The following is a 19,321-nucleotide window of genomic DNA, read 5'->3' on the forward strand; positions in this document are numbered from 1 at the left end:
TTTCTCTACATATATGTGTGCATATACTTGTCTATAAAATAAATTTCCTATTTGGAAACTAAGGATGGACTTATTACATAGATATATACCTAAAAAAAGTGGTAATTAAAACACATCTATAAATATAGTCATTGGAATAAGAAAAGAGAATTTGAGATAATTGAAGAAAGTATGCTTTGGAGTATTAAATATTTTGGAATATTAAATCCAACAAGTAACTTGGAATCAGGTTTGGGTGCTCAGGTGGGGGCAGCTGTGGGATGGTACACCATCCAATTCCTCCACAACTGCAAGGGCTCTGTATAAGACACTATTGTTCACCTGCCAAGTATTGTTTTAGAAAGATGTATTAAGTTGAACCATACTAATTAATTCTCATTATTGCAAACAAAGAAATATTGTTAGAAAAGATCCCTTTTGATAACTGTAAATAAGTGAAAGAACCTAAGCATTTTCTAAAATGGTAATGTTTTTGAAAATTACTCTATTCATAATTTTACTTCTTAAACATTATTAATTTATTTTAATTATTAAAATGCAGACTTTTGACAACCTGATGAATTTTCATGAGTTTTAGTTGAATAACTCAAGTGGGAACAAGTTCTCAAAAGCAAATGTACTCATAGTCATTTTACTTTCTGGAATTGCATGTACTTACAAACATATGAAAGATAAAGCAGTGAGATCTCTAATTCTCCTTTGCAAAAATTTTTGATCATCCCTTATAAAAACACACACACTAACGTTGCAACTTATAATCAGCTTGGCAGCAACTAATAGTCATACTTCCAATTCAAGTTAAGCTTAGGGAGACCAGATGTACTTTTAGAAAATGTGTAAAAAGAACTAAAAGATGATACTATGGTTCTTCACTGTATAAAAACAAAGTGCCTGGCTTTTCAAAGATACATTGAATTTTCTGAATTATATCAGTATGACACATAGTTAAAAACATTTTTCAGTTTAAATGCATTATTTCCTCACATGCTCATCACAGTAGTTCATATGCACCCAATTATTTTTGCCTCACTTCAGAAAATATGACACAAACACCATGTTGAAAACAGTAACTGTATTTGGGAACTGTGTCTCCTGATTCAGCACTATCAATCACTGGCACACGCAGTAAGAAAGCTCAGACTTTTTTTTGGTCTCACTCTTGGGCTGATGTCCCCACATGCATTTTGACTGACTCTTTTTTTTCCACTGAGAGTTTATTCTTCATGATGATAACACCAGCATAACTTATATAACAGCCCATAAGAAGTTAGCACATGGTCAGAATAACTCATATTTCTTTAAGACCTTTCCATAACTTTTATGTTTGGGTTTGTGTCAAGTTCACTCAATTAACATTTCCTGATAATAAAAAAAGATATTTCAGTATTAAAAATGAAGTGTTGCAATATGACATTTTTGCTATCTTCAAGAAAACTCCAAAATAAGGTACCTTGTGTTACTTTGGCCAGCTAAGTTGTCTCTATTGAGTTGAATGAGAAAAAATATTTTATATATAATGTGGTTTAGGTTACTCTAGCGAAGCAATCAATTTATTTACAAAACAAGGCATGGAAAAAGCACTTGACTAAACATCATTAATGTTATTTTATGAGCACATGTTTAACATACTAATCACAAAGAACCTATGTCAAAGTAACTCTAACATTAAAATTATAAATTTAATAGCATACTAGGAAATTTGCCAGAGTTCCTCAGATTTTATATTTGATTCTTTTAAAAATATTTCTTTACATTTAAAATGTACTAGCAAAATCTAACATCACTGCATCTTAATCACTTATTCGCTTATGAAGTCAATATTTTTGTGACCCTGGGACTCTATATAAATGAGTCAATACATTCTGAGTCCACTCAGCTAAGCAAAGCAACTTGCTGGAGTAGCAATATTCTGCTACTGGCAGTTCTGAAGTGCTACTTTTACTCAGTCATAGATTGACTCTGGGCTTTTGTTTTCCCTGCGCCACTGTTTCCTAATTGGTTAAGCTGGAAACAGTGTTCTGCAGCAGGATTGATTCCATGTCAAAGTTTATTTGCAATTCTAATAGCTGCTCTGCTGTGCTTCATCCATCTTTCCAAATACAGACAAAAAGGACCACTTGAACTACAGTGACTGACATTATAAGGAGAGAGGGGCATGGCAGGACACCACAAATGCCCTCTCCTGGCTCGCAGATATTTAAAGAACATGCACATGCACTCTGCCCTGATCAGGTGAGATCTTATAGGACTCAGCATCCCTCTGTTTATCCTCTTTGCTGTGTTTTGGTTTTCTTTTTCTTGTTAATTTCAAATTCAAGAACAAGGAGAATGATACAATGCAATCTCAAGTTCTGAGAGAACACTGTACTGATTGGCAAAGAGACAACATTTGTTTTGACTAGAGTGTCATCTGAATTAAAAGCAATAAAACAAGAGAAGACAAAGCAGCTGTTCTTGGAATTGCTGGCTTAAAAAATATCAGAACAGTTATCTAACAATCAATAATGTAAACGCATTTGAGTTTCAGAGGCTTGTGAAACAAATGATAAAAGCTCTTTCATGAAAAAATCTTCTAGACCTTGACCACTACAACTCATTTTTTAAATTTAATGATGACCAAAATTCTTCAAGTTGTGATGATAGTTGGAAAGAAACTCGTCCTTTTATGTTACGATAACTTGAAATGTAAGAAATACTTTACAAAAATATTTGTTCCTTATTTCTCATTTTATCTGGTGTTTTTCTACCCTCAAAAATTTACCACACTCATTCATTTGATCTTTTATAAAATATTTTTTTCTCCCAAGTGGCTGAAAGATTAAAGAATTCCACTCATCATGCATGTTCTGAGATTAATAGGAGAGATGGTCAAACCTTAAAGACTTCCAGCTCCTCCAGAATAAGCTCGCCACTGGCAGAGCTGTTAGTAGGAAGAACAACCACCTTTTGGACAGTTCCTCGATCTTAATTAAAGAAAGAAAAAAGTGAGATGTTACAAGACTTTTTTTAAAGTAAGGAAATACATTTAGACATAAGACTACTGACTTAGAACTTAGAATATTATGTATACACATATTCAGTCATCAGAAATATATTGTATATATTGAGCTAATACCATTTGTAATATGCTGATTTTATTCCAAATCTCACATATGTAAATTCAGATATTTTGCACATACTCTGTGTAGCCATAACTGTGAGAAAAGGAAAGACTCTCTTAATGATTTAAGTCAAAGTTCTGAAACAAATGTGTATTCTTGTAATATAGTATGCAAATTTATGTTTGGTCATTAAGAATATAACTTACTCCTCCATACTAACATTATAATGTAACTCACTCATTGTTTTGTTAACATTAGCATGTAATGATTTCATTATCTAAACAAAAAGATTACTACAAATAAATTTTTATAATAATTGTATTATAAATCACTAGTACTGGGAAATTGACATTTGATCTGTAGCTCTGACAGAGTTTATACGTGGCAAGATGTTTCACTCACAACTCAAAATAATTTTCAGGGGAAGCATAACTATGATTTCACTGTAGGTGTGGACACCTATTTGTAGCCTAATTCTACTGTTTCATGATTTAATTTATCATTTTGTAATATGTTTCTTTGAATAGTATCAAAATATAGAAGAAATTCTGAAACTAGATGGTACAAATAAGCTAAAGGAAATAAGAAATTTACTCATATTTCCCAATTACACATGGCCAAAAACAGAGATGCCCAAACAAATGTAATACATACAGAAACTGTTACTTATGTCAACACTTATATTTAAGGTGGTTTCATATAGTCATGGATATCTATGCACATAATTATGCTACTCTACCAACAATATACATTTTAGGTTTAAAATAATCTAGTTGAGATTTAGCAATATGAGATTAAAGCAAATTTGTGAATAACTTGGAAAATAAAAATATATTCATTTAAATAAAAGATGATTCTATTAAAATAATTAGTAAGCTGTATTATAAGCATTAAGTCATACTCTTTAAAATTATAACTAAATTTATAATTTTTTTAAAAAAGGATAATCATCAACAGATACATTTTTAAATTCTGTTAAGAAATGTCAATGAGTTAACTTGAACTAAATCATACGGGATTTTACAACTAAGAGTCATTTAGTGATTGATACCACAAATTTCAAATCTCAAATTGGCTTCTATTCTACAGCAATAGTTATTCTGACAAAAAAGATCCTATTTCATGTTTACAGTCTTTATGAACTTAATTAAAAGATACAGAATAATTATCAAAAAAATAAACTCAACTTTAAAAGGTTCAGCACTAGAAAATAAAACCTACTAAATAAAAAAAGTTTACTCTAAAAAGTAAGAGAAAGAGAATTTCCCAGAACAATCCCTGAATCTTGTGAAGCTACAAAGTATAAGCACTTGATCTTAGAAGTTTCAAAGTACAGCCGGGCTCGGTGGCTCAGCCTGTAATCCCGCGCCTTTGGGAGGCTGAGGTGAGTGGATTGCCTGAGCCCGCGGGTTCGAGACCCGCCTGGGCAGCGAGACCTCATCTCTACAATAAATCAAAAAATCAACCGGGCGTGGTGGCGCATGCCTGTAATTCCGGCTACTCGGAAGGCTGAGGCGGAAGGATCGCCGGAGCCCGGCAGGTCGAGGCTGCGGTGGCCGGGAGCGGCCACTGCACTCCAGTCTGGGCGACAGAGTGAGACTCCAACTCAAAAAAAAAAAAGAAGTTTCAAAGTACACTCTGTAATTGAAAATCCACTTCTTAAACCATACTCTTTGAGTATGGTTTAATAACAATCCCAAAGTTGTAATTAAAAAGCTCTGAAATTTCTCTGTTCCATTGAGCAGCTTCCGTATAATCAGGCCTGATAACAATTTGGGCTATTGACTTGGAAGGTATGTAGCACATGTAAAACTTGGAAGTGAAAAAAGAGTAGCAACCTCTCCAGGTCCTCTCCCACTGTAGGAGCTTTTCTGTCCTCTCAATAAGTCCCACTTTCTCAAAAAAATAAAAATAAAAATAAAAAGAAAGAAAAAAAGAAAAAGAAAAAAGAATTGAGGATGCCATGCAGAGACATGGTCCCACTAAAATTTGATGAATATGACTAGAGGTATCCCCAATTTCTATTAAATTGAAAACTTCTAGGGGAATACAATATGGCAAAAATCCTAATCTGAAAGTCATAAAATTGTGACAGCTAGGACAAGGTTTTTGTGATAATGTGTGTGTGTGTGTGTGTGTGTGTGTGTGTGTGTGTGTGTATACAAGCACATGCATGTGTGCATACATATGTTCCTGTTGAATATTTATTGAATAAATTAGTAAGCATGAGGGAAGATAGAGGAATCAGAAGATGACTAGACAGGTAAAATCTTTGTTTTAGGCCATGTTATCATAAAGAACATGTTTTTTGTTTTTTAAATAAATTATGACAGAGTTTTATGGATCCCTGCTACATGAATCATAACCATGCTACACAACAGCAAAGACCTCTGTGTGAGGTTTTTTGTTGTTGTTGTTGTTGTTGTTGCAACTCTTGAAAATTTTTTATTTTTAATTATTACTGATGTATAATAATTGCATACATTTCTGGGTACATGTGATGTTTTGATGCAGGTATACAATGTACAACGATCAAATCGGGTAATTGGAGTATCTACCACCTTAAGCATTTATCACTTCATGTTAGAAAAATTCCAATTCCACTTTTGAAGTTATTCAAAAATATATAATAAATTATTGATAACTATACTCACTCTATAAAAAGAGACTAAGCAGAGGCTGTGTATAACATAGCCCCCAATAAAACCTCATTAAAATTTATTCATGTTACAAAGATTCCCTGAAAATGATCAGCTCTGAAAACAATTAAGTACTCTCATTTGAGACAACTGACTCCATTTTTACCCAATATTTTAATTTAATATGAGAGAAAAACTTTACACAAATCACCATTTTCTTCTGATAAGACCCACAGTAAACACACTTTCTTCTTGCCATTTATGAAAAAGTGTACAAAGAGAACTATAAAACTGAGCTATAAAAAGAGAATGCAAAGCCTGCTTTTGACCTATTCACAATAAAATTTAGAATACCACTTTTGTTTATTCATTTTTTCCTTATTTTAGTTATTTCTATTTTGTTTCACTGGTAATGATGGGCTCCTGATATAGAAAATACTTTCTAGGTATTGTTGGGCTGTATCACTTGCTACTGAGTAAATCAATGGTCTTAAGTTGTCTTTCCTCTATTTTTACTCATTGATTTAACAAGCAGTCACTGAGTTCCTTTAGTGAGTCTGGTGGTACAGACACAAAGATACACAGGGATACGACTCAAGAGTTCACAGTCTAGAATTTATGGTTTTTTGAGTAGTGTGTTCCCATTAAAATGTTAGTCATTGAGAGATATGCATTCCAGAATGGCCATAAAACTCCCGATTACTTATGTCTACATAAAGCCATGTCTGTGTCCTTTTGTTTGAAGATGATAATATAGTTATCAAATGTCTTCCTTCTGGGGGTGATGAGAATGATATTCCTAATGTAGTCACAACTATAAATCTTTTTTATTGTTCTGCAGAATTGGGATATTGCTTTCACATCCTTGGGAAAAGCACCAGGCCTATGATATATTTACAGTGAAGCAGTCTCTTCTTTTTTTCTTTACCAGTGCATAAACAATAATCATACATTTTATAGTGGACATCTGTTGCTAATCCCACCCAAAATCACTTCCCCTTCTTTTGGTAACACCTACGATACCTTCCGGAAAAAACATCTCTTTCATTTTCAGTTTTACATGGTTATGAAAGATATTTCCTCTCTTACAGCTCCATGGAGACCCACATGACTTGAGCTTGTCCAATAAGAATCCAGTCACCCCTGGATTCACACAGGAGTGGGCCTAGAAATATGTAGGGGCCCAGGCTTCCCTTAAAATCAGGTAGGTAGGAGTCTTTTTTTCTGAGATCAGGAGTGTCCAAATCTTAAATCTGGCGGTACTGAAGCCATCCTCGCTATCACATACACAGAATCCACTGGAGAATAAACAACACAGAGAATTGCAGATCTTAACGATGATGAAGTGAATTCCTAACAATATAATTTTAGCACAAATTCAGCTATGTCTGAGGCTGCATTCTGGATTTTCCAGATAAACAAAGAAAATATATATATACAAAGTGGGGACCCCAAAAACCCCCAGAATTTATTTTACTTCATTTTATTTTTATTTTACTGTTTAAGTCAGAGTCTCACTCTATCACCCAGGCTGGAGTGCAGTGGTAAACTCATGGCCACCGCAGTCTTGACCTGCTGGGTTCAGGAGATTCTCCCTCCTTATCCTTCCAAGTTGCTGGAACCACAGACGTGCACCACCACACCCAGTTATATTTTTTTATTTATTGTAGAGACGAGGTCACACCAAGTTGCCCAGGCTGGTCTCGAGACCCTGGACTCAGGCAATTCTCTAGCTTCTGCCTCCCAAGAACTGGGATTACAGGCATAAACCACCATGCCCAGCCAGAATTTATTTATAAAAATTGTATAATTATTCTTACATGTTTAAACTTCATTCATTTTCAAAGTACTCTTCTTTTGATGAAATACACCTATTGAATCTCTTCTTCCACTGTTCAAAACATTTTTGAACTAATCAATTTTGATGTCTTTTAGTGCTTCTGCTGTTTTTTTGTATCATATCCTCTGCATCAGCAAAATCCTTCCCTTTGAGGACTTATTTCATTTCAGAAAACACGAAAAGGTCACTCAGTTAGGGTGAGTAGGGAGGGTGGGGCATGGAGGTCATGCCTTTTTTGGTCAAAAACTGCTGAACACTCAGTGTCATGTGAGCAGGTTGTTTGTGTAAATCACCCATTATGAAATCAGCAAACATGCTGAAAGAATTTGGAAAAAAATAATTCACTGAAGCAGAACACAGCCTCTCCCAACAATGCTAGCAGGTACACTGAGGCCAATGGGTTACTCCGAACACTAACAGGGGAGGCCTATACAAGGGGCCCGCTCTCTAAAGCATAATTCAGCATTTCGGGGTCCCCCTTTGTATGTTGTTTGAACTAGTTTGAATAAGATGTGTGTGGTCACTTTCAGTTGAAAGAATCTTGATGAATAAAAACTAAATGAACAATACATGAAAAGTGCTTGCACGGTGACTGGCAAATAGTACACTCTCAATAAGTGGAAGTTATGTTTTAGTTATAGCTTGATATCTTCCTAAATTTTGACATTACTGTAGTCACTTTCTTTTACTGAACTTCAATTTGCTTATCTATATGGTATTGATAACAGAGATACCCTTGAATACATTAAAGCACTGTGTAAATAGGCAAGGCAAATCTTAGATGTGATTTGCATAATAAAATCTATACACAAAGAGAACATAATAGACTCAACACTATCTAGATATTTTTTTCTTCCTAACATGAGAGAGCACAGAAATATTATCCTTAAAGCTTTTCAGTGTCTCCAGCCAAGAGGTCAGTTTGAGTTTATAGTACAGTACGTGCTAGCTGTCTCAAACAAGTGATTGAACATAACTCATTACCCAGCAGCTCATTTGAATAGTCAGCTGTGTATCTATCGCCTGGGTCTTGTTTAAACAATCCTTAGAGGGTTTCCCTGGAGACTGATGTGCCAAACTGTCTGCTTGCCACTGGGTTTCTGGTCACCTACATTGTCTCCTTAATCAGATCTGGTCAGTCCCTTTCCACTGGTTGCTAACTATAAAAGTGTTCTACGCAAGACTGGCTTCATGGGTATGTGAGCTGCAGTCACACAATTTCCTGTACTTAGAAGGACTCCCTGCTTGATTAAAATCTTTGCTGTCACCTCCTTGAAATTCTTAATAGCTTTTAAACAAGAGACCCTGAATTTTCATTTTACACTGTGCCCTGCAAATTATGTGGCTAGTTTTGATTCTAGTTATTGGTAATTAGTAGCAGTTTGTGCCAGCCTTATTCACTTCAGTAGAGTAAAAAGACAACCGTATTCACTTTAGTAAGACAAACTTACATATTTCAAAGTCATATACTCAACCTTTTCCTCCCTTCTCTCTTTACCATAGTGCTTTTGGATGTCAACCTGAGCAACCCCATGCATGACTTTAAGGGTAAATAACTGAAATAATCAGTTCTAGTATTTATTAATTAAAACTAGTAGTAGAAAAGATAAAACCACCACATTTATTAAAAGGTGATTCTTGTTTATTCTTCTTTTCTGAGCCACCTTGTTTATTAAAATAAAGAAATAATTTTAAAGCAAAAAAATACTCTGCACAATCTTTGGCAAATGAAAGCTTTATAAATATGAGTGAAATATGACTAGATATCTTACATTGTTAATTTCTATAATTAGATATTAACAAATGACTCCCTTACTTCATAATAATTAAAATACCCATTCATAAGAGATTTATTTTTTCTGTTAAGTAACTAAACTGCTGCTACATTCTTTTAATAGTAATTCTTAAAATTTCAGAATACAAAATGAATCATGAGTCTGTAAAATCTTCATTAGTAGTTCACTGGATCTACTTTTAATAAGTGACATTCTACTTATGCATGCACCCTGTTACAGAAAAATAAAGTATTTTAAACTAGGTCATTTAGCATAGTTTTCCATACTTAGCTAAGTTTCTCACATGGTGCACTTTGAATAGGTAATTAAAAAGATGTGATGTTGACACCTTCAGCTTCAGCCCTGGGGCAGTTAGAGCCCCAGTTGGTAATCAAGAGCATCTCAAATATCTCTATATGAGGGGACACCCTTGGAAATTCTGTGTGAACAAAAGCTATCTAATCAGCATCTTCCAAAGTGTGTTGATGCTTAAGAGTTTGCAGGGTCAAATAAATTTGAAACTGCTGGACTAACGAAAGTTAAACACATTTCTTTGCTGCAGAACCTTTCAAAAGGTTAAAATCCTTTTCTGTATTGTGAAGAAAATAGAGTATCCAGTGAGTTTCAAGTTTATTTGCTGAAACCATAATTTCACTTGGCTCTTTAGCACCTAGAGTCATGTTCAATTATATAAACAGTTTCTCAAAGCATGGCTTTCAGATTACCTCACTCTAAGTCAACTGGGGAGTCTACTAAAAATACAGATGCTAATTCTCACATCAGACCACAGACTTACAAATTCTGGACATGCTGCATATTAAATAAGCTTTACAGAAGAAACATACATCTGCTCAAACATTTACAAATCATGAGAGACACAGTATAATTCTTTCTAACCTATTTCATGTCTTGGTAGTTTTCTGTATTTATCAAAAAGAAAACTACAAAATTGGGGTTTTTTTACATAAATATGTTTAATTATTTTTTTCTTTCTGCCAAATTTAGCTAAAATAATACATTTTCCACTAACATCTAAATTTGATTTATTTATAAAGTACTAAAATACTCTAGAAAATAAGTTTTTAAAAAATCACAGTAGATACATATATATGATTTATGAAATTACAAAAATAAATTTCTCTTTAAACGTTATAATGAATGGTAAAATCTAGAGTTGGCATGGATATAAGAACATAGACATTTTCAAGCACTTTGGTAGAAATGTAATCAGAAAAATCTTTGTGGAGTATATTGTGGCCATTAACCATGATGGCATGACTGATACTACTCTACTGCAGTAAACAAATATAAAACTAAGCAAATTGTATGAGAATATTATTTTTCGTTGATAACAGGCAGTGCAAAACTAAAAGAAAGGTTATAAGCCAATCTGCATAATCATCCCGCACTTTATGCCTGGGAACAATCTCCCAACAGAGGTTTAGAGAGCTGTTATCCAAGTTGAGTATGGTGTTCTCAATGAGGTGAGGAGGCAGATATGAAAATTTGGGGTAGCAGAAGGAAATGAATTCTGTGGTACAGAGTAGGAGAGAGAGGGAGCTGTTCAGAAAGGAGTTTCAGAAATCCATTTGGAAACACCCAGTGAATCTCTAGTTGAGTTCTAGGCTAGTCTTTGTAGGATGAAGCCACTAGAGGTTTGATAGATTATAGTGACAAGTTCAGCAGTTCTGGGAGAAGAACAAAGCTGGGTGAAGTTGTTGTGTGGCTTCATTCAGATCTCATTACCACCTTGTTAAAACTTCTGGCATCCAGCCTACACAAAAAAAGGCCAAAACTTTGAGAATAAGGGGCAAATTCTAGATTAAGACGTAGTTTAGTTTTATCCTAAGAAAATCTATAATCAAGACCTGGTAAAATATAGGAGGGAGAGAAGTTGGAGTTTGAGTCCTGCAGAATTGGAGTGACTTGCTTTGTGCATCTGCATTCTAACGAATACAACAAGACCAAACAAATTCAGGATGATCAGCTAAAAATTAAGTGTTTGCCACTTTAAGAATTAACGCTATTCAGAGGGAGGCAATAGATTCCAAAGCCAAGAAATTATACATAATGTCCACTTTTTTTAAAAAAGCAGGATTTATTGAGAGCTCCCAAAGCGGAAGGGGACCCAAAGGGGTTGTCCCATAATGTCTACTATTCAACAACAAATTTAATATACAGGGTGCCAAAAATATACACTTGTTAAGTGATGTTATCTATATATTACGTTTTGAAGTTGAATTATTCTGGTAGCAATGTGTAGTATGATGTTCACTTAGTTCATTCAACCATGCTTCTACCATTTTCTTTGACTGTCCTTCCTATTGCATGGTGGCACTAGTATTCATTTGATTAATGCTATCTTTTGAGCGAACATCATACTTAAAATGCTTATGTATTTTTTTTTGGTACCTTCTGAGAAAAATGTGATCAAGAGTCAAGAAGAAGAAGTCAAGATAACCCAGATACTGGAATTAGCAAATGATATCCCTAAAGCAGTTGTTATAGCTATTATGAGTATGTTCAATAATTGAAAGGAAATACATTCAAAAACTGAAAAAAGACATAGTCTTATTGAGTTAGCAGACAAGAAAACTCAGCAAAGAAATAAAAATTATTAAACAAACAAATGGAAATTTAGAACTAAATGTATAATAACAGAAATAAAATATTAACTAGATGTGTTTAATAGCAGATTGGGGGATTGAAATTAAAAGAGGAAAAATTGAAATAGATTAATAAAATGTATCCAACTGGAAGAACGGAACAGAGAAGAAGCCTAAAGAATATGAACAAACTCTTAGATATGACTAGAGTTTGAAAAAGAAAATAGAGAGAGATTGGGGAAGAAAAATGTCTTTTAAAAATGACTGAAAACTTTCCAAATTTGATTTAAAAAAATATTACATGAGAGAGCTAAGGATTTATCAAGAACTAAGGTGAAAATTTTTTAAAAATCAAATCTTGGCATATTGTATGTAAACTCTTACAAACAAACAATGGGGGAAAACACTTAAAAATAGCAAGGAGAAAAAAACTACCATGTCATGGGAGTAGAAATATAATTATTGGTAACTTCTTACGAGAAACAATAGAGGGCAGAAGATAATAGAATGACACTGTTTAAACGCTGAAAGATAAAAAAAAATTGAACCCAGAATTCTATATCCAGGAAAACAGTTTTTAAAAATGAATGTGAAAGCAATGAATAAAAGCTTGAAAAATATGTTACTGTAGACTTCTTGAATGTGAGGAAATTGTAAAGGATGTCTTTTGATCTGAAGGAAAATGGTACAAACTGAAAAATCAGATCTATAGAAAACAAGCGTAAGAACCAGATATGACTTTTTTTCTGTTAGGGATGATTAGTTTGTGGATATAACTTTTGGATCAGCTGCAGACATTTATGAACATAATAAAAGCTGACCCCTTCTCCCTCCAAAGGAAAAGAGTCAAAAAAATCTCAAAGAAAGAGGATGGAGTCCTAGTCAAATCACATTGAAAACTAACCCTAACACTGAGTTTTTTTGTTTTGTGAACAAATAAATCTCGTTTAATTAAAAAAAATACAAACAATGGCATTTATGAAAATGTTACTGACAGTAAAAGTATTTCCCTAAAGTAAATAAGAAAGCTAAAAAGAGTTATTTGAGATATTTACAGAGTGAAAAAAGTCAGTATTTATAGTCTAATCCCCATATAAAAGAAGGTTACACTCTATTTTTAATGAAGGTTCATTATCTTTTATCTGCAATTCTAAAACTCAAAAGTCTATTTTATTTTATCTTTTAAATTTCTTTGGTGGCAAAACTTGTCCTGACTTGAACTAATTTGGTCATAAAACTTGACCTGCACTGACTTGAGGCTATTTATGGTTGTTATTTATTACACTTGGTTTGAAGGTTTCTATGTTTCACTGCAGAAATAATACTGTGCAGTATTATGAAGTGTGGTCCAAGGTTCTGCAAGTCATTTTTCCATACACACACACACACACACACACACACACACCTTACCTACACCTTACTTTTTCCCATTCAAATATTTCTGAATTCTTAAACACATTTTTTTCAAATAGGAGATATAAACTTCAATTGCCTTTTTTATTTTTTTGTTTACTTATTTTCTAGATTATATTAAGTAAGCATATGTAATTGAGCAATTAAAATAATATTTAAAGAGATATAATTAAGCAAAAAGATATAATTAAGCAAAGCTATAAGCCGAAACCATTTCACTAAAATAATAGAATGTGACTCTTCAAATGTGAATTGGCTGAAACTACTTTTCCAGTTCAGGACTGCAGTATTTGCCCAACAGCAGTGCTGTTCTAAAGGATATAACTAATTTTTACTGTTAGCCCATATCCTAAACACTGGGTATGTGCTAGACTGTGCTCTGTGATGGTACTCTTTGCAGGTAGCTCTCAGAAGCAGATAATTGCTACTCATTAATAGCCCAGTTAATGGCAAACCCTATAACACTGCTGAATAAATTACAAATAAAAAATTATACCCTATTCCCTTGAATCTGCAATAGTGTTCCCTTTCCATTGAATTCATTTTGATTTTGCACTTGCAAATATTATAAACTGGAGCAAAATCTGTCTTCTTGTTTCTCTATAAAATGTGGATATAGCATTTGCTGTACACACCTACAAGGCTGTTTAGGATCAAAGAAGAGCATCCATGTGAACCTTTCTTGTAAAGTCCACAGAGTATAACTAATTTTACTCCACATTGTCTGAAACTGCCCTTCCACATTTTTCTCTTCACCAGTTACATAAGTTATTTACATGGTTTCTTATATACCAGTGCTTTATTTTTATCTACAATTTCCAAATAAAAGCAATGCCTCCCACATATTACCAACAGATTCATCTATAATTTCATCAAAGTTGTTTTTAAATTTTCTTTTTATTTTTACTTTCAGTTTTTCCTAATATATTGTGTATTCAAGCTTAGACAACACTGTAAAATAATTACATGCACATTGTGCATTGCCAATCATATTGTTTGCAGGAATCTCAGTTCTATGAGAGTATTTTGTGTGTTTTCTTCACAGCTTATGTCTAGTGAATAGAACAGTATCAGGATACATAATAGGCTTCAAGACATTTATTAAATATATAGATATACTAATATATATCATAGACATGATCAATTTCAATAACTATATGTCTACTACATAGGTACATGTGTGTATGTATTTATTAGATGCTTAATAATTGCTAGGCAGTACACTTGGAGTGTAACATGAATTATCTTATTTAATCTTTAGAGTAAACATATAAAGTAGGTATACTTAAGCAAAGTAGCCTTAGAGATGTTCTATAATTTTCTCAAGGTCATACAACTGATAAGAGATAGAGGGCAGGTTTGAAATGTATGACCCTTGAATGCCAAAACATGTTTTGGCACTCAATTTTTACTCCATTCCAATAACTTATTTTGCCTTTGGTTTTGTATGAAATTTTGGAGAAGTCTAAACCAAAATTAGAAATGGTCATTATAGGGAAAATTCTTTTGACTTAATCATTACACTGCCATATGTTGATCTAGAATGTTATAGGTGCACTCACATGCTTGAATCCATCACTCTGAAAAGTTTCAGAGTTATACTTTTAGGTGGATTTAAAAGATAGACTTCTGGGACAAAGTAAAAAGAGAACTCTTGAGGCCCACGCTATTACTTTACTAAGGATTATATAATAAGAAGTGGCTAAATTATGTTTTGATTTAATTGAAGCATGCCAAAAAAAGCAAAAAAAAAAAAAAAAGCAAAACTTTCCCTTTTAAAAATTTATCTATCTATCTATCTATCTATCTATCTATCTATAATCTATCTATCTATCCAACTAAAGGAACTGCCCCCATAAAAATATCTGCTATATCTAATTTATCAAAAAGTGTTTAATAGGTTTACAGTTACTACGTTTGTTTACTCTGGTTCTAGAAGTTAATTTTATTTGTGAGTGCTAAGAAAAACATAATATTGGCTCAAGTGGTAATCCATCAACATATGAATTATCATAGTGATTTGTTGATTATATAGCTTAAAATATACCTAAATGGGGCCTAAGCCATCACTAAAATTAATGTTTTAAGACTTTGAAAATTATTAAAAATTATATACCACCTTTCAGTATTCCTTGCAGTATTATATCAATAATTGCTTTTATTGATATTTTAATTTCAAAAATATTAACTTACTTTGAATAATGCAGGAATATTGTGTAAGGTCTTACTAATTCTGCAAAGAATGCAACAACTAAATTTCCAAAGTTGCAAAACTGAGGTTAACCCTTTCTATTTAATCCTTTATTGTTTTGGGGAAGAATTACTAATCTGAGATTAGTGAATTGTATGGTCACTGACATTAATGAATTGATAGGTCATTCTGTACTAGTTTTCAAAATTTAAACCACATACATAAACTGGAATGGAACATCTATCTGCATATCTAGGTACCCGAGTAAAACAAGGATCTTTCACCTCTGAATTTGGTCATCTCTCAACCCACTATTACTTGCCCATGCTAAACTCTTCCTATTTCCTTCTGTTCATGTTTCACTATTTCCATCTGGAATTCTGCCAAATGTTGCTAGTGTGTAAGAAGATAGAATACTGTGAAAAGTAGTATACAAGGACACTTAGATAAGACTGTGCCACATCTGATGATCCTGACCACTGTTTCTTCCTGCCTGCTGCTGTTTGTTCCCAAGGCATGATACTGAAAGCAGTATTATTCCTTTGTTACTTTCATGATCACTACTTCTCCCTCTTTTTGATAAATACCCTTTATTTTCCCATTTCTTAAATGAACTGCCAGAGTCAAGTTCTTATCTGCACTGTCTCCTAGAGTGACCTCAAGCATTGTCATAGATTCAGCTAACACCTACATTGCGAATGAGTCCCATATCTCCATCTCCAGCACAGCCCTCTCTGCTGAAGTGCATCTATAATAACACTCTCTTTGACTTATCCAAAAGTCCACCAAATCTTCAACTCAATGTGAGACAGACCTGAGCTTGAATGTAACTACTGTTCCTAATTGCGTCACAAACCTAAGCAACCCATCCAACCTCTCAAAGGCTCAGTTTACACAACTGTGAAACAGGGATAATAATTCTATCTCATTGAGCTGTTGTGATTTCTTAATGAGGTAATATATTTTAAGTGATCAGTGCAGTCTCTGATGCATAATAGGTCAACGGAATGGCTAAGTGTGCCACTCAAAAAGGAACTCATTACTCTTTAAATCTGTTTGCTGATTCTTTATTTCTTGCCTTTCCAGAACTTGCTAAGTCATAAAACTACAAATCAAGCAACAAAGCAATTTGCTATCAACAGGTCCTTTCCTACCAAAAACATTTTGAACTTGATAATTCCTCTTAACCTCCCATTTCTAACCCCTGTCCTAATTTACACTCTAACCTATAGTTTGCAAAAAGCCTCCTTTTCTTTCTTTTTTTTTTTTTTTGAGTTGGAGTCTCACTCTATCGCCCAGACTGGAGTGCAGTGGCCGCTCCTGGCCACCGCAGCCTCGACCTGCTGGGCTCCGGCGATCCTTCTGCCTCAGCCTTCCAAGTAGCAGGAATTACAGGCATGCGCTACCACGCCCGGCTGATTTTTTTTTTATTTATTGTAGAGATGATAAAGGCGGGTCTCGAACCCGCGGGCTCAGGTAATCCACTCACCTCAGCCTCCCAAAGGTGAGGGATTACAGGCTGAGCCACTGAGCCTGGCTAAGCCTCCTTTTCTTTTCTGTCCTTAATGTTTACTCTACATCATCACCTGTGTGATCTACATAAAATGTGTACTGGTCATGGCTGACACACTCTAAGGTGACCACTAATGTCCATGCCCTTGAATATCTCCTCTACTTGAGTGAAGGTGGAATATGTGACTTTCTTCTAACCAACAGACAAATGCATAAGTGATAGCATGTCAACAACATGATTATGCTACATTATATGAGACCCTGTCTTAGCAGTTTGAAGAGAGAGACTCCACTAGCCTTGAAGAAGCAAACAATCATGTTTTGAATGGCCAATAAAGAGATCTGCATCACAAAAAACCGTGGGTGGCCTCAAGGAGATAAGGGCCTTATTTCTGCAACAGCAAGGAACTGAATTTTGCCAAAAATCATATGAATTTGGAAGAGGACCCTAAACCTCAAAAATAAATGCAGTCTAGCTTACACTTTGATTGCAACCTTGTGAGACACTGATCAGTGAGGTCTGCTAAGTCATCTTCCTCAGAAGCTGTGAGAAATACATGTGTGTAGTTTAAACCACTAATTTTATGGTAATTGGTTATTCAGCAACAGGAAACTATCTAAAATATGTATCAAGCAGTCACTCCCATGCTAAATAAATATTAATTTGAATTCAATTGTCTCCTACCTTGGGCCAAGAGATCCTTAAAGAAAAATGATGTTGCCATTTTTATTTATATATCATAAGCCCTGGCATGCAATAAGTTCAACATATTCTAATGAATGAATAAATGTCATCTTTGTGATGTATTACTATGTAATTCTGTACTAATTGAAAAAGAGCTATTGAACATATTATCTATTTGCATTAATTATAAAAGGCATTTTCAGAGCTTTAAAGCATCAGAATCCATTAATCTTTATTTAAAATTATTTAAATTATTAAGATAAATATACCCCGAAGAACTCAAATCACTCTACAGAAAAGATACCAGCACACGTATGTTTATCGCAGCATTGTTCACAATAGCAAGAACCTGGAAGCAACCATGCTGCCCATCAAAAGAGGACTGGATTAAAAAAAAATGTGGTACATATACACGATATACTATGCAGCCATAAAAAAGAACACAATCATGAATTTCGCAGCAACCTGGATGGAACTAGAGTCTATAATACTGAGTGACCTCTCACAGAAACAAAGATCTGAGTATCACATGTTCTCACTCATATAGTGGACCTTGAACATCCAACGTAATAGTATAAGAAAATGATTGACAGTGGTGGGACACTATGGGGGGAGGGGAAGGGAGATGGGATTAGTGGTAGTAAATATCTGTCTGGGGATGGGGAGACAACTCTTATCAACTAGGGTGCCTGAACAAAGCATATTTGTATACCTAACCCTTAACTGTACCCCACAATATCATAATAAAAAATATTGATCAAAAAATAAAAAAGATAATTAATTAAGCTATAATTCAAAAGTTAGTTGCATTAATTTTCTATTGCTGCCATAAACAAATTATTACTAATTTAGTCTCTTAAAACAATACAAATTCATTATCTTAGAATTCTATAGACTAAAAGGCCAATACGTTGTGCTAAAATCAAAGTTTTGGTAGGGTAGTATTTCTTTTCAGATGTTTTAGGGAGAATCCACTTCCTTATGTTTTCCACCTTCTACAAATCACTTATATCCCTTGGTATATAATCTCAAAACCAGCAAAGTCACATTTCTCTGTCACTTCATCCACTGTCTCATCTCTAACTATCGCCATGAAAGTTGTTCTGTTTTTAAGGAGTCATTAGACTGAGCACACACAAACAATTCAAGAAAATGTCCCCATCTCAAGGTCTATAACATTAAACATATCTGCTACTTCCTTTTGCCAATTAAGATAATATGTCCACAGTTTTGGGCATAGGGATATGGAGATCTTTGTGGTGGAGGAGGTATTAGTCTGCTTACCACATCAGCAAAAGAGAAAATTATGTACACAACAAAGTGTAATACATGTGATTCTAATATCACAGACTTCCTCAGAAACTCCAGTTTCAAATCTTTTTGCTCCAATTTATACTACATTTCACATTGTATAATGAAACATTTCCTTCCATTTTCTAGAATTTGAACTTTTCCAAGTTCAATAAAAATTTTTTTGAAAAGCTGGCTTTCCACAAAACCTCCCACCACAACTGGCAGCTCTGGCACTCCTATGGGTAGTCAAGCACACAGAGACGGCC

General features: G+C 34.0%; 1 protein-coding gene across 2 annotated transcripts in view; it reads right to left on the minus strand.

Moving 5' to 3' along the window:
* SEMA3C (semaphorin 3C) overlaps positions 1-19,321 on the minus strand; it is a 181,838-nt gene that overhangs the window by 18,747 nt on the left and 143,770 nt on the right. For both annotated transcript variants that reach the window (XM_008062412.2, XM_008062413.2), the window contains exon 13: positions 2,875-2,963. In XM_008062412.2, the coding sequence (XP_008060603.1) occupies positions 2,875-2,963 (89 nt within the window). The remainder of the gene's footprint in view (positions 1-2,874; positions 2,964-19,321) is intronic.

Source organism: Carlito syrichta, unplaced genomic scaffold, assembly GCF_000164805.1.
Source record: "Carlito syrichta isolate Samal-C Ts95f unplaced genomic scaffold, Tarsius_syrichta-2.0.1 Scaffold305696, whole genome shotgun sequence".
NCBI classification, from domain to species: Eukaryota; Metazoa; Chordata; class Mammalia; order Primates; family Tarsiidae; genus Carlito; species Carlito syrichta.